Consider the following 12,640-nt stretch of genomic DNA (forward strand, 5'->3'; position numbering starts at 1 on the left):
GTGTCTCTTGCTGTGTCATCCTTTCAGGAGTGAAACCTGATGTGTCTGTGTCCATGTGTTTTAACATGCTGCTCAAAATAAAGGATGTTTTTAGAATAAACTATGCAGAACTTAAATGCTTCCTGACTATTTTTTAAATGTGTTGGAAAACAGGTGGTAATCTTTCATCTGATTATTTTTTTGTATTTATTTGCTTGTTTCATGAAGTGAGACAGATATTTTGTGTTAGAGCTTATGCTTCTGCCTGTGAATTTAAGGTAGTGCTGCATGGGTTGCATTAAGGTTTGTTGTCGCTATTGTTTGAGTGTGGAAGCAATTAGAAATCTCTTGAAATTAACACAACTAAACAGCCTTAATCTTGGACACCTAGTTTCTTTGTTTTAAACTAACTATACTTTTGTGTGGGGTAAGGGTATGGGTAGTACCTAAGGTAACGAGGGTGAAATGAGAACAATGGAGGTTCAGATGCTTCATAGTGCTCCTCAGAGTCCTACTTGGGGTACTGTTGATTCACCTGTGTTTATCTCTTTTCTTTTTAGAATATGGCTTCAAGTTTTCGTGTTTCTGAACTACAAGTGTTGTTGGGGTTTGCTGGATGTAATAAAAGCGGGCGGAAACATGACCTCCTGATGAGGGCAATGAACTTACTGAAGGACGGCTGCAGCCCAGCAGTTCAGATAAAAATTCAAGAACTCTATAGGCGTCGGTACCCGAGGACAACTGAAGGACTTCTGGACTTACCAGCTATAAACCTGCTGGGTTCTAATTTGGACAGTAGTTCCTCTGTCAAGCCTGACCTGGCTGTTGCTGGCATTCACCCACTCCCTTCAACTTCGCTCACACCTCAGTCTCCTTCCTTGCCTGTCAGTTCTGTGCTCCTTCAGAATACTGAGCCCCACTTTGAGATGCAGCAGCCATCCCCTCCAATTCCACCCGTGCATCCTGATGTTCAGCTGAAAAGCCTACCTTTTTATGATGTGCTTGATGTGCTCCTAAAACCTACAAGTCTAGGTAAGTATTTAATAGCTCTGCAGGTTGATTAACAAAATGGGTGTTGCTTCTGACAGTACAAAGTCCAGATGTAAGTGGCTTTTTGCAGCTGGGGAGAAGGGGAAAATCCCTTCTCATCTCTGCCCTTGCCCTCTCTTCACTGTTTGTCCTCAGAAGTGCCAAGCTGCACTTCAGAAAATAGTATTCTCTTTTGTAAATATCATGATTAAAGACCTTTGTCTTTTGAATAATAAATAGAATAGTTCAATTGGAAGGTACATACAATGATGACCTAACTGGCTGACCAAAAATTAGAGAGTAATATTCAAGGACGTTGTCCAAATGCCTCGGAGACTGACAGTCTTGGGGCACTGACCACACCTCTAGGAAGCCTGTTCTGGTGTTTGACCACCCTCTTGGTAAATAAATGCTTCCTGGTATCTAGTCTGAACCTCCACTTTTGGCTGAAAGATTTGGACCTGAAGTCTCTGCCTGGTATAAGTGAGGACACATCTGTCGGGGCCACCAGAGAAAGCATTTCAGGGTCAGTACTTTGCGAGTTGCAACAAGGAAAGAGAACAAGTTCACCGGTTTGTTACTTTACACTTATCTCACTGCAGCAGTTCTGCAGGTTCTGACATCTGGTGCTGAAATAGATACCTTGTGCAGCAAAGTTCAGCCTTGTACTTGGATTAGTGACAGTTTCTCAGCTTCCCAGCTGTTGCCATACTGCATTTTAAAATTTAGAGTGGACCTTGGTCTTCCCAGTAACCTGAAGTCTCAGTTTAGCTTCAAGTGCCTCACTCCTAAACATATTCAATTATTTTTGGTAATGTTGGTTTCTGTCTTGAAATTCAACCTGTTTTATTTTACATGGTAGAAAATATATTGCTTAGAAACACTTCAGCATTTTGCAAGCTGTTTGCATCCTTTTAAATATTTCTTTTTCTTAACTGATAATTGAGCCTTTTAGGCTGATGACTTGTACCTCAGTGAGGCCTATAATGATCATTGGTCATCCTCCAGTACCTAAAGAAGCAAACGTTACTAACAAGCATTATTTACAATGCCTGGTATCCCTTTTGTGCATCGTGACACCCTGTTAGAGTTTAATGTCAAACCTGTGTATTGGTACAGTAGCTGCTTTGGTGTTGGAGCTCTGTGGTTCATGCTGCCTCATCATCTTTACAGAGATAATCTGTCAGTGCCACGATGTCTTGGCTAACTCTTGCTTATATTTGCTGTGTGCAATAGCGGAGTAACTTAACTAGCTCCCTGAATTGTTCTGTGATATGGGGCAACTGTTGGTTCATATTAACCAGACTAGTTGCCAGCCACATAATCACTGTCCCATATAATGCAGCGTGTGCTCTGCATTGTATTTCTGCTATGCAGTTACCTTTTGTTTCCTGGTCAATGATATCTAGAGGTGATGTTGATATGCTAGGAATTTCCCTAACAGCTCTTTTCCTTAACTTTGGAAGTGATCCTTTTTTTTTTTAAAGGAGAATGCTTCCTCAGGGATATAACCATGTTAGAGCTGCATGTAATTTCCTCTTTCCCTTGAAGACTGTAGGCTCTTTGCACGTTGCCTGATTTTCATAGGAGTGAGGATTATCTAATCCTGTAACTTTTGGTTTCGCTTAAGACATGGGCAAGAGAGACAATATTGATTTAACAGAGTACTCTACCTTCAAACTCCTTCCAGAGTACAGTACCTGAAGTTGGCAGCGGCCAGAACAACAACTTAGATATGTGTGAGGAACGGCTTGATATGCAAATAGTGGGCCCTTCTGATGTTAGAAGGATATGAACAATGGCTGAAGATAACTCTTTACATGGATTCATGAGCAAACTTAGAAATGAGGCTTCCTTTAATATTTTTAGACTGATATGGATAGTTTATAATCCCAGTTAGTAGACCTGGGTGACTGGGACATGGAACAAACAAGCTTTGTGTTTGATAATTAAGGATTCAGAAGACAGACAAGTAGGTCAGAGCTAGGAATATAGTCTGCTTCACTACAACCCTTCAAAAGGGATGAGAGTAGGTATTCTTTTGCACTAATATGAGAACACAAGGGAAGGTGTAGGTGTGAGATTTAGTTTTAACCCACTCTGATAATTCAATGATCTTTCACATGTGCTCAACTATTCTTTTAAAATATAAAATGCTATATCTGTGGGGGGTGTGTGTCTGCATGCATATGTGCACAATGTAGATGTTTTGAATTGTTTGAGGAACTCTGTGTGCATGTTCACTCCACCTGGGCTCTATTTCACATCTGTGCCCTTCTTGTGTATGCTTTCTGGGCATAGAGAACCTCTGAATGACACGGTATACTGATGTGCGGAATTAGACTCTAACTTGAAAGTTATAAAGTAGGTATGTTTGTTGTGTGCAGATGCATGGGGGATCTCTCCTCCACAAGCGTGCATGCCCGAAGTGATGAACACCACACCCATGACTAGTCACCATACCCACATTCCTTGAGCAGACATATACAATCACAATCGATGTCCATTGTCCCCATTTCATGCTATTTCTCCATATCAATACAAGGCAGTGTAGCTCTTCTGAATTTGTCTGGCTTAGTTGTGCTATTTTTGCATTTGTCCTCTTGCTGGTTACTTTAAACTGTTGGACAAGCCTAACCTACCTTTCTACTTTCTTTTGACTTGAGAAATTAGAAGTCATGACCTGAAATAAAAGTAACATGTACATACTATGAACCCTTAATAGTAAAATATTACTGCTTCCTGTCACTGACAGACAAGTAGGATTCTGATATGAAAGTTTTTATTTTTATTTTTTTGCCAAATACTACTGGGGGTAATTCCCAGACATGAAGTCTAGCTGGCTTCTCTGGCATTAGGGGTTGTGCTCCCTCCCTTCTTCCCCAAAGGTTTTAGCTGTTCCTGAATTGAGTAATTTTCCAGCTGTCTGTAACAACTCCTGGTACACACTGTTGTCTTGTAGTACATTAAAATAATTGTACGCATCTTCTCTGTGGTACTCTTTTCATCAGGTGTCTAGTGTTGTGTTTTGTTCTGTTTGTTTAAACTTTTCTCCTTTGGGAGAAAGGATTATAACATGGCTTGCCAAGCTTCTTTAGTACTGAAGTGTAATGTGATATTAAGCCATCTGAATACAGTTGAATGAATGATTTGTTCCATTGCTTTCCTGTTGAGTTACATGCAGTTCAACCACAATTTGATTGTATTAAGTGACTTACGCCTTGTTCCAGGAAAAGCTTGATTGCAGATCCTGTTTTTATTGATGACTTTAATCACTGTGGCTAAACCTCTTTTGTGTGTCGTCTTTTTTTACAGTACAGAGCAGTATTCAGAGGTTCCAAGAGAAGTGTTTTAACTTTGCTTTAACACCTCAACAGGTCAGAAACATCTGTATTTCCAGGTAAGAAGTAAGCATGTCACATAGCATAGGTAAACTTTTGCAAAGTTAATTCCAGGAGAAAGCATGGGTTTTCTTTGATTAATTTTATGCATCACTTAATCTTCACTAAAGTTATGCTGAGTTTATCCCTCTGCATATGCAAGCTTATCTGTTTTTCTTCAGGAACTACTGTGCACAGACTATATGTGCTGTTGAGGTGAATCCTATGCCACTAAAGAGCTAACAATTACTTGATTCCAAGTAATTGTGACTATTTAGAGAGGTGGTAAGCTTTTCTTCCCTGCATGTTTCCTGGCTGCAGGAATGGAAAGTTGTTTTTATCTTGTCTCTGGGTTCATGTTGTTGTAAGACCTGTGGTGTAAGCCAGGAGAATTCATAGGTTTTCTTCCTCTCTGGCAACATCATGCTTTATAGTAACAATAAACTCTTGACAGAGGATGCTGATCCTAAAGTTCTGCTTAACTTGCAGTAGCTAAACAGAGGTGTCACTCGTAAGACTTGTTCTTGGCTCTTATTTTTCTTTTATTGAGCTATGTGTTAGTGATGTTGGGGCAGGAGTGCCAGTTCTTTCTGCATGTGACTGGAATATGAGATCTGCTTTCTACATGGGTACTTTTCTTTCCCTTTTATCACAGGGACTTCATGCCAGTGGGCAGGAAGGACTACACAGTCCAAGTTCAGCTAAGGTACCTTTTTCATAGTGTTATGTTACATTAGCCAATTAAGGACTTCTAAGATAAGTCTAGATGTTTGTGGTGACGCTTGAAATGACTCTTTCTCTCTTTGGGGATATAGGTTATGCCTAGCAGAGACAAGCTGCCCTCAAGAAGATAATTACCCTAATAGTTTGTGTATTAAAGTAAATGGAAAGCTGTTTCCGTTGCCGGTAAGCTTGTTTGTATGTATTTGTGGCTGCTTTGTGAATTGAGGGGTGTGTTTTTTCTGTGTTGTTAGCCTGCTAAAACAATAAAGTTGTTTGTTATCACTCAAATTTTTGTAGTTGCTAATGTTAGGCATATCATTTATACCTTTGCTGTGTGAGAATAGCCAATGGCTGTAATAATAGTAATGGCTGGATTAATTGTGTTTTAGCCACCTATAGCAAACCTCATTTGTTGCAGTTAACAAAAATGTCAAAACCATACCAGTGTCTGCATGGGGAATCTTCCTCAAAGGTCTTTGAACTGAATTTGACTTGATTGGTAGTAGCCCTTGCTGTTTGGCCTATCTGTATTTCTGATTGGCTTGAGTCCCTTCTCAATGAGGGAATGGTATCACCTTGTGTACAAATTCCTATGCTGCTCTGCTTCTTGTCTGGTTGGAGCAGAGTCTGTTGTGGGGCTGAGGAACAGGCATGTGCTAGTTCCTAGTGTTTGCTGATACTGGAACAGAACAGCATTGGCACTCATACACTTTAGTGGCATCTGATATTGCAGAAGTTAGTATGTAGGCAAGGTCGCCTCAAGGCTTGAATATATACAAAGAGGGGAAAGCTCTATTATTGAAAAATCTCTGGAATAGGTATCACTGTACAATGGAACAGAGAGAAACTCTTATGTAACCCATTCTGAAATAGTTCTGGAAGCTATAGACCAGGGGTCCTCAAACTTTTTAAACAGGGGGCCAGCACACGGATGAAGTGGCAGGCAGTCATCTGCAGCTGCTTAGTCCCCCATCCCCCCCGGTTGGGGGGGGGGGTTCTGTAAATACCGGGGGCTGGATTGAGGACCTTGGGGGGCTGTAGTTTGAGTACACCTGCTATAGAAGATGAGAAAAGTAGTAGTACAGAGGGGTTTTTTCAGCAGTGGGTTTGGGAAAATGCTGTGTGGAGAGGTGTGAAACAATCTTTTTAGAACATTTGTCACCTTGTTAGGGTGTCAGATGTGTTGCCCTGTACCCTCCCCTCTGCCATATGCAACCATGACTGCCTCTACTCAGTTTAAATGAAATGCTCTAGCTTTTCTTCCCCCTGCTTCTTTAACCATTGCATCACTGTTCTTCTGTCTTTAGTGTGTAAGGAGTTTTCATGTTTTCTGGTCAGTATCTTCTGCAATTGCCAGTTATGTTCTCTGTGTTAAACTTGAGTATTTTCTTTTGTGGATTGTATTCCTTTCTTGAAGCAACCTGCTAAAAAGAATTTGGTCTGATGTTATCTTGTGGACATTGATGTCTACTGATTCTCAGTCTTGCTAGTGTAGTTTACACCTTGCTATGCTGTGTTATGATATCCATTTTGTGTGTAACATGTCATAGTCATAGCAAAAATTGTTTGTCATCTTGGATTATTGCTTTGCTTTAGGCCTGCATCCTGTAGGCTCTTCCTGCACATTAGGATTCTTTAATCTGTTCAGCAGGAATTTCAGGTGAGAAAGTGAATAAATGATTATTGTCTTGGCAACTTCCGTTCCTCTTTCTTCACTATGAGCTGAATGACAAATACAGTCTCAGTCTGAGTCCTCCTGTAAACATTTTTTGTTGATTTGGTTACTGTCTGCATCCCTCTGGTTCATTTCTGTTGCAGGAAATGTAAGATAACTTCTTTGCCTGAAAGACCACTATTGTCCAACTTGGTAGTGTTGGTGTTGGGTAATTAATCAGTGATGCCAGCCTCTATTGCCAGCTTGTACAGTTCTTGAGTACTGTTCTGTCTTTCCCTGATATAGTGGTTCATGCCTCTGCAGATGTCTGTAAATCATTCTTGGTCATCTCCTTGGCTGCAATCCTTACCAGAAACTTCAGAGAAATGCTGCCAGTGTGCCAGTACTGCTTCAGGTTGTGCCAACTCATGTTAACACTGTTTTCTTGTATTCTTCTGTGTCCTGCTCTTATAGTGTTGGTTCTGACTTAAAAGGAGTAAATGTAGAGCCTTGCATGCTGATGTCTTGGCAAGTAACAAGGATTTTATATATAGCGCACCACAGCAAGCAATTCTCTTGTTGACTTCTCTTGCAGGCAAGACAAAACGCCAAAGTTAAAAAAGGTAATTTGCTTTTCTTCTCAGGGAACCTCCACAGACTGCTGCAGGCTCCTTTCAAAGGACAAAATCAAATGTCAGGGCAGGTTAGAAATAGCTAGATAGAAGACCGATCATGCTTTCTGATGCTAGATTTTTTTTTTGGTCTGGACCAGATTCCACCTGTTTTAATATAGTTCTTGCAAGAAGTGTGGAAGGCTTAAAGGCCCAAATAACATTGGCACTTGGTAGCCACTAGAATTGGCAGCCTAACTAAACAGTGCTGGAGCATGCTGCTGGCTGTTAGACCACTGGAGTGCTCTTCGATTAACTCCTGGAAGGCTAGGAAGGGAGGGTTTAAAGTGTTCTAGGAGTACAAGTTTGAATCTGATCTCAAGGCCGTTGCTCTGTGGAAGAAAACATTAAAATCTTGACTGAAAGGAAGCATGTGTGCTGTAGAGTCTCTCAAAAAAAATATTGGAAAATGTCAGAACTTGAACCCTTGCTCTCTTGAAAGCAAGGCAGCTGTGCTTTAGGCTGGAGACCAGCAGGGTTATTGTGGCTGGTACAGCATGTATGAAAATACTCTCTTAAGTATTGCAGGGATGGTGTCTTTGTCCACATAAGCTCATTATAAAGTTGTAGTAGAGAAAGGCCTACTACAGCAAAGCAAATGGGATATATAATCTATAAATGGCTACAGCTGTTATATCTGATTAAAGAAATGGCAAATCATTCATTCTTTTAAATGTGAAACTGTCAGCGGTCCCCATGTGTCTGTTGCCTCTGTTCTGTGATAAAGCATACGTAGTAAGGTTCCTGATAGCTACTGGCTAGATCATCTGGGATGAAAATTGTTTTTGGAGGGACTTCTTCAGTGGTTGTTTTCCGCTGCTCTGGTGTGGCAGGCCTGCCTCTGGAAGCTCTGAGTCCCTATTCTGTCACTGCGAGCAAGAGTCCTGTCTGAAATTAATAAAGGGCAGTGGTGGGGCACAGTTGGGGCTTGGTTGTCGGTTGAAACATATGGACTAGTAATAGAGCTGCTTTGGAAACCTAGGAAGTGATATGACAGCCACAGAGTCCTTGGATTAAAGGCAGTGATTGTCCTTGATACACTTGGCTAGTGAGTGGAAGAGGCTATTTATTTCTGTTGATTATTTTCAGACTTGGCGTCTTTCAAAGTAACTCTTACGTTCACAGCCTAGTACTTGGAAAAAGTGTGTTTCTCTGGGTAAAATATGTGTGTGTATCTTTCCAGCATATAATTTCTGGGAGTTTCTCCTGTAGGACAACACTGGCTTGAACTAAATGAAATCTGGCAGTTGGTTCTGTGCAGGACCTGGGGCTGCAATCTTTTAATGGCATCCTTCTTGTGCCGGATGAGTTTTTGAGATGAGTGGACTGCAGGCTGTCTATGAGCTCAGAACAGGGTTGGAGCTGCTGCTGTGGGCTGGCTGGCTTTCATAGTGACATACGCAGGGCGAGATGAATAAAGCTGCAGTCAGGCCATGTGCTCCTTCCCACAGCACAAGTACTTTCTGCTCACAATGCACTAGAGGGTGTGTGCTTGCCTGGAAGCGAAAGGGAACCAAGTGGCTCCCAAGTCAATTCACAGATGTCATGTAGGAAATAAAACTACAGAGAAAAGCCAATCCAGGCTATGAAATTCTTCATCAAAGCTGAGCAAACAATATCCAGTTTGATTTCTGCAGAAGACAACAGCAGAGCCCATTAGCTCTTAAATACAGCTGATACTCCATGTACAGCACTTCAGGGGCCTTGGCAGTGTACAGATGACAACTTGTCACTATCAGGTCTAGGTGTAGTTGATGCAGGGCAAAGCAAACACCAAGGAGATGTGGAGCTCTGGGGATGAAATTTATTGTTTATTAAGTAGAATCAATGAAATATTTTCTGGGTGTGAAATACTGATATTAACTCTTTAGGACTTGGTGTTTGTCACTAGGGGCTGTCCTTTGAATGTTCTATGCTCTTTCAGTAGGGTGGTGGGAGAAAAGGACAAAGCATCAACATTTACTTTTTACTTTTCCAGTGAACTTATCTGGAGCAAAACTGCATTTTCTTCCACTTTTTCAGCACTTCCATAAAACCACTTTAAAACAAAAAAATGCTTTCAAAATGACTTGTGGTATTGGACTGTCAAAGACTGATAGTTCTCAGAGTAAGCGTTGGAATTAGTCTCTGGTCTAGAAAGCCTCTAGGCTTTACCTGCTTCCCATAAATCTGTTTAGCAAGTCTGTTTCAGCAGGTTTTGGAGTACAGTGGGGAGACTTGGTAACACTTCTGTTGTCTTCCCACAGGGATATGCTCCACCACCAAAAAATGGAATTGAACAGAAGAGACCTGGAAGTCCCTTGAATATAACATCTCTGGTTAGGTTGTCATCAACGGTGCCAAACCAGATTACCATTTCCTGGGCTTCTGAAATTGGAAAGGTAAACTGTGTTCTGTAGGATGTGGGAAGTTGTCTGAATAACCTCATCTAGCATGCCTTCTCACCTGCTGTTTGGTGTTGCTGGCAAGGTGTATACCAGCAAGTGTTCACTATCAGGTGGCTGAATGTGTTATCAGTGCTGGGAAACAAAGCTTGCTTTAGAAGTACATTACTGTAAGCTACTGCATGTGAGATTTGCATACAGATGGCAAAGACTTTTTTGCATAGAATTCCCATTAGAAAGCCTGCCATTAGGGGTTTCCTGACGTGTATCAAAAATAACTATCTTTTTGTGGTGTAAATAGTACAAAACAGTTCAGATGTGACAAAATAACAAAAGAAAAACCTAATTTCTTCCTTTGTAGCCTGATGGTGTGAAAAAACAAATTCTGTAGCCATTTCTTCAAAGGCATGTTTCTCAGTATCTGTTGTAATGGGCCATTGGAGAAGGCTTTTAAAGCTGACCAGGTGTGCCAAGGCTGTGAGGGTGGAGACAAGCATTTGCTTTTGAGGTTTTTGTATTTTCTAATGAAGTAATACTAAGTAGTTTTACAAAAGCAGTTTTTATTTCATAGAACTGATTAATAAACATTTCCATCTCTTTTGAGATTCCTTTTTTATGTGAAGCTGCCCTCTGAGTTGATTTGTACTTGCAAATAAACCAAAATAGGTGGAATGTCTAGGTCAGAAAGCTCTTAGATGGCAGGTTGCTGGGAAGGATTTACTGGGGAGGTGTCAGGCTGCTGGCATCGGCTATTTCTGGGCTTGATGGATCTCAAACATGCTTGGTTGGACTATGTGTGTGTTTGTAATGCAGGGTATCTGAGCAGTGTGTGCTTTCTTACAAATTAAGAGTATTCTGGATGTTTGGGTGACTTTGGAGAAGTGACTCAATGTGGAGAAGGATAGAAAGTGTGTGGGGGGGAATTGAAGTCTCTTCATGATTCAGTTCTAAACTTCATGGAGAACTGCAGTGGGGGGAAAAGCATGCTAGACTTCAGGTGGCAGGAGATAAAGGGTGGTGACTGGAATATTATACCTGTTGCTTTCTAGTGTCTGTAGTCATTAATCAGAGTTGGAAAGGAGTTAGCCTTTAAAACTGCTGCGTAGCTGTTTAGAAATCCCCCTGTGGATTTACTAAGGAAAGAAAGGGAGTGAGGAATTTCTGAACTCTTCCTAGGTTTAAATAGCTGTTGCAGCAGCCCTTTCAGCTGTTGGTAAGTCAAGAACTACCTATTTCTCTCCCTGTGACTAGTTGTGTAAATCTTTCTGGATTCAATTATCAAAGTAGCTTACCTCTTTTTTCCCCTCTCAACAAAATCTGTGGACTAGAGACATCACATGTTTCAAAGTGAGACTCCAGTATAAGCTTTTATATACTACTAAATTATAAGAAGGAATTGGAGAGAAAGCTAATGTTAAGAAAATAGATGAAGGGCAGTGCTGACAGCCAGGTTGGGGGGGTGTGTGGTTTTTTTTATTCCTAGAACAGAGGTGGAAGAAAAGATCTAAGCTGTTGCTTCCCAGTCATAAAGTACAAGAATCTTGAAATGACAGCAGTGTTGTGTGTGGTCTCTGCCTCTCCCGCTGACCCCTGCTTTCTTCCTCCCCTGTCTGCCAAAACATTTTCAGGGAAGCAGATGAGTTGGAGGTTGTCCCAACACTCCCCCTTGCCCTTGAGGTAAAGTGAGTTCTTCTGTTTAATGTTGGTGCTCTGCTCTGAGTACCAGAATGTGTAGCAGCAGTTGACGTGCGGAATTAGACTCTATAACTCGAAAGTTATAAAGTAGGTATGTTTATTGCGCGCAGATGCACGGGGGGATCGCTCCTCCACAAGTGTGCATGCCCAAAGTGACAAACCATCTCACATTTGTACAATAAAACAAATGAATATTCAATTAACGCCTAAACATATTCGCTACCTAAACCCACTTACTCTTACTCTCGCTTCGTATGTTAATTAGCTTATCAGTCCTTTGCCTGGAATGTGGTGGTCTTGCAGGTTTGTAGGTGATTCATGTCCTTGTGACCATCTGATCTTCTCCAGCAAGGAGACTTAGCACCCCCTCCCTCTAGATAACATTGGAATGTGTCTCATCCTTTTCTCATCCTTTTTATAAATAGCCCCTTTGTTAGAGGAAGAAGGGTAGGTGTCTCCTCAAGGCTGTGTGCCTATGTGACCAGACACCACACCCATGACCAGTCACCATACCCACATTCCTTGAGCAGACATATACAATCACAATCGATGTCCATTGTCCCCATTTCACACTATTTCTCCATATCACAGTCACTATTCACCTGCTAAATGAGACCCTTGGGGATGGTGTGGTAAGGGTTTGTTGGCCTCTGACAGTGGAGCGTTTCTGAGCAAAGGAGGAATTAACCCCGCAGAGGTGGTCAGGCTTTGAGCCTACAGAATTATTTCTGGAATACACACTGCAGTGTCAGTCTTTAAGGAAAAAAGTTAGCCTTTTTTCTTAGTGGTCTGCCATGTGTTTAGATCACTTTATTTGCTCATCTAGGTAAGAGCTGTTTTTCCTATAGGTGGTAAAGGAGGAGCAGGTCAGTAGGTGTTCTTGTTTAAAATTCTTGTGCAGTGCCCAGATGGTATAGGAGCCATAGGAAGGTGGCTGACAGGGAGTGGAAATAAGAGATTGCAGCTGAAAGCATTAATGTTCTGCAGTAGTGGGGCTTGCAGAATTTTCTTTTCATTGGTGACCTTGAAGAGAGAGGGAATGCTGATATGGAGAAATAGTGTGAAATGGGGACAATGGACATGGATTGTGATTGTATATGTCTGCTCAAGGAATGCGGGTGTGGT

General features: G+C 41.4%; 2 protein-coding genes across 6 annotated transcripts in view; both read left to right on the plus strand.

Moving 5' to 3' along the window:
- The window catches only part of LOC129734868 (uncharacterized), an 806,097-nt gene that overhangs the window by 279,224 nt on the left and 514,233 nt on the right, over positions 1 to 12,640 (plus strand). The gene's annotated exons all lie outside the window — the stretch shown is intronic.
- LOC129734118 (E3 SUMO-protein ligase PIAS2-like) overlaps positions 1 to 12,640 on the plus strand; it is a 39,872-nt gene that overhangs the window by 10,326 nt on the left and 16,906 nt on the right. For all 5 annotated transcript variants that reach the window (XM_055700206.1, XM_055700204.1, XM_055700207.1 and 2 more), the window contains exons 2-6: positions 540 to 1,011; positions 4,324 to 4,408; positions 5,044 to 5,094; positions 5,204 to 5,294; positions 9,683 to 9,817. In XM_055700206.1, coding sequence (XP_055556181.1) covers positions 540 to 1,011; positions 4,324 to 4,408; positions 5,044 to 5,094; positions 5,204 to 5,294; positions 9,683 to 9,817 — 834 coding nt within the window. The remainder of the gene's footprint in view (positions 1 to 539; positions 1,012 to 4,323; positions 4,409 to 5,043; positions 5,095 to 5,203; positions 5,295 to 9,682; positions 9,818 to 12,640) is intronic.

The sequence above is a fragment of the Falco cherrug genome (genome assembly GCF_023634085.1).
Source record: "Falco cherrug isolate bFalChe1 chromosome W unlocalized genomic scaffold, bFalChe1.pri SUPER_W_unloc_1, whole genome shotgun sequence".
NCBI classification, from domain to species: Eukaryota; Metazoa; Chordata; class Aves; order Falconiformes; family Falconidae; genus Falco; species Falco cherrug.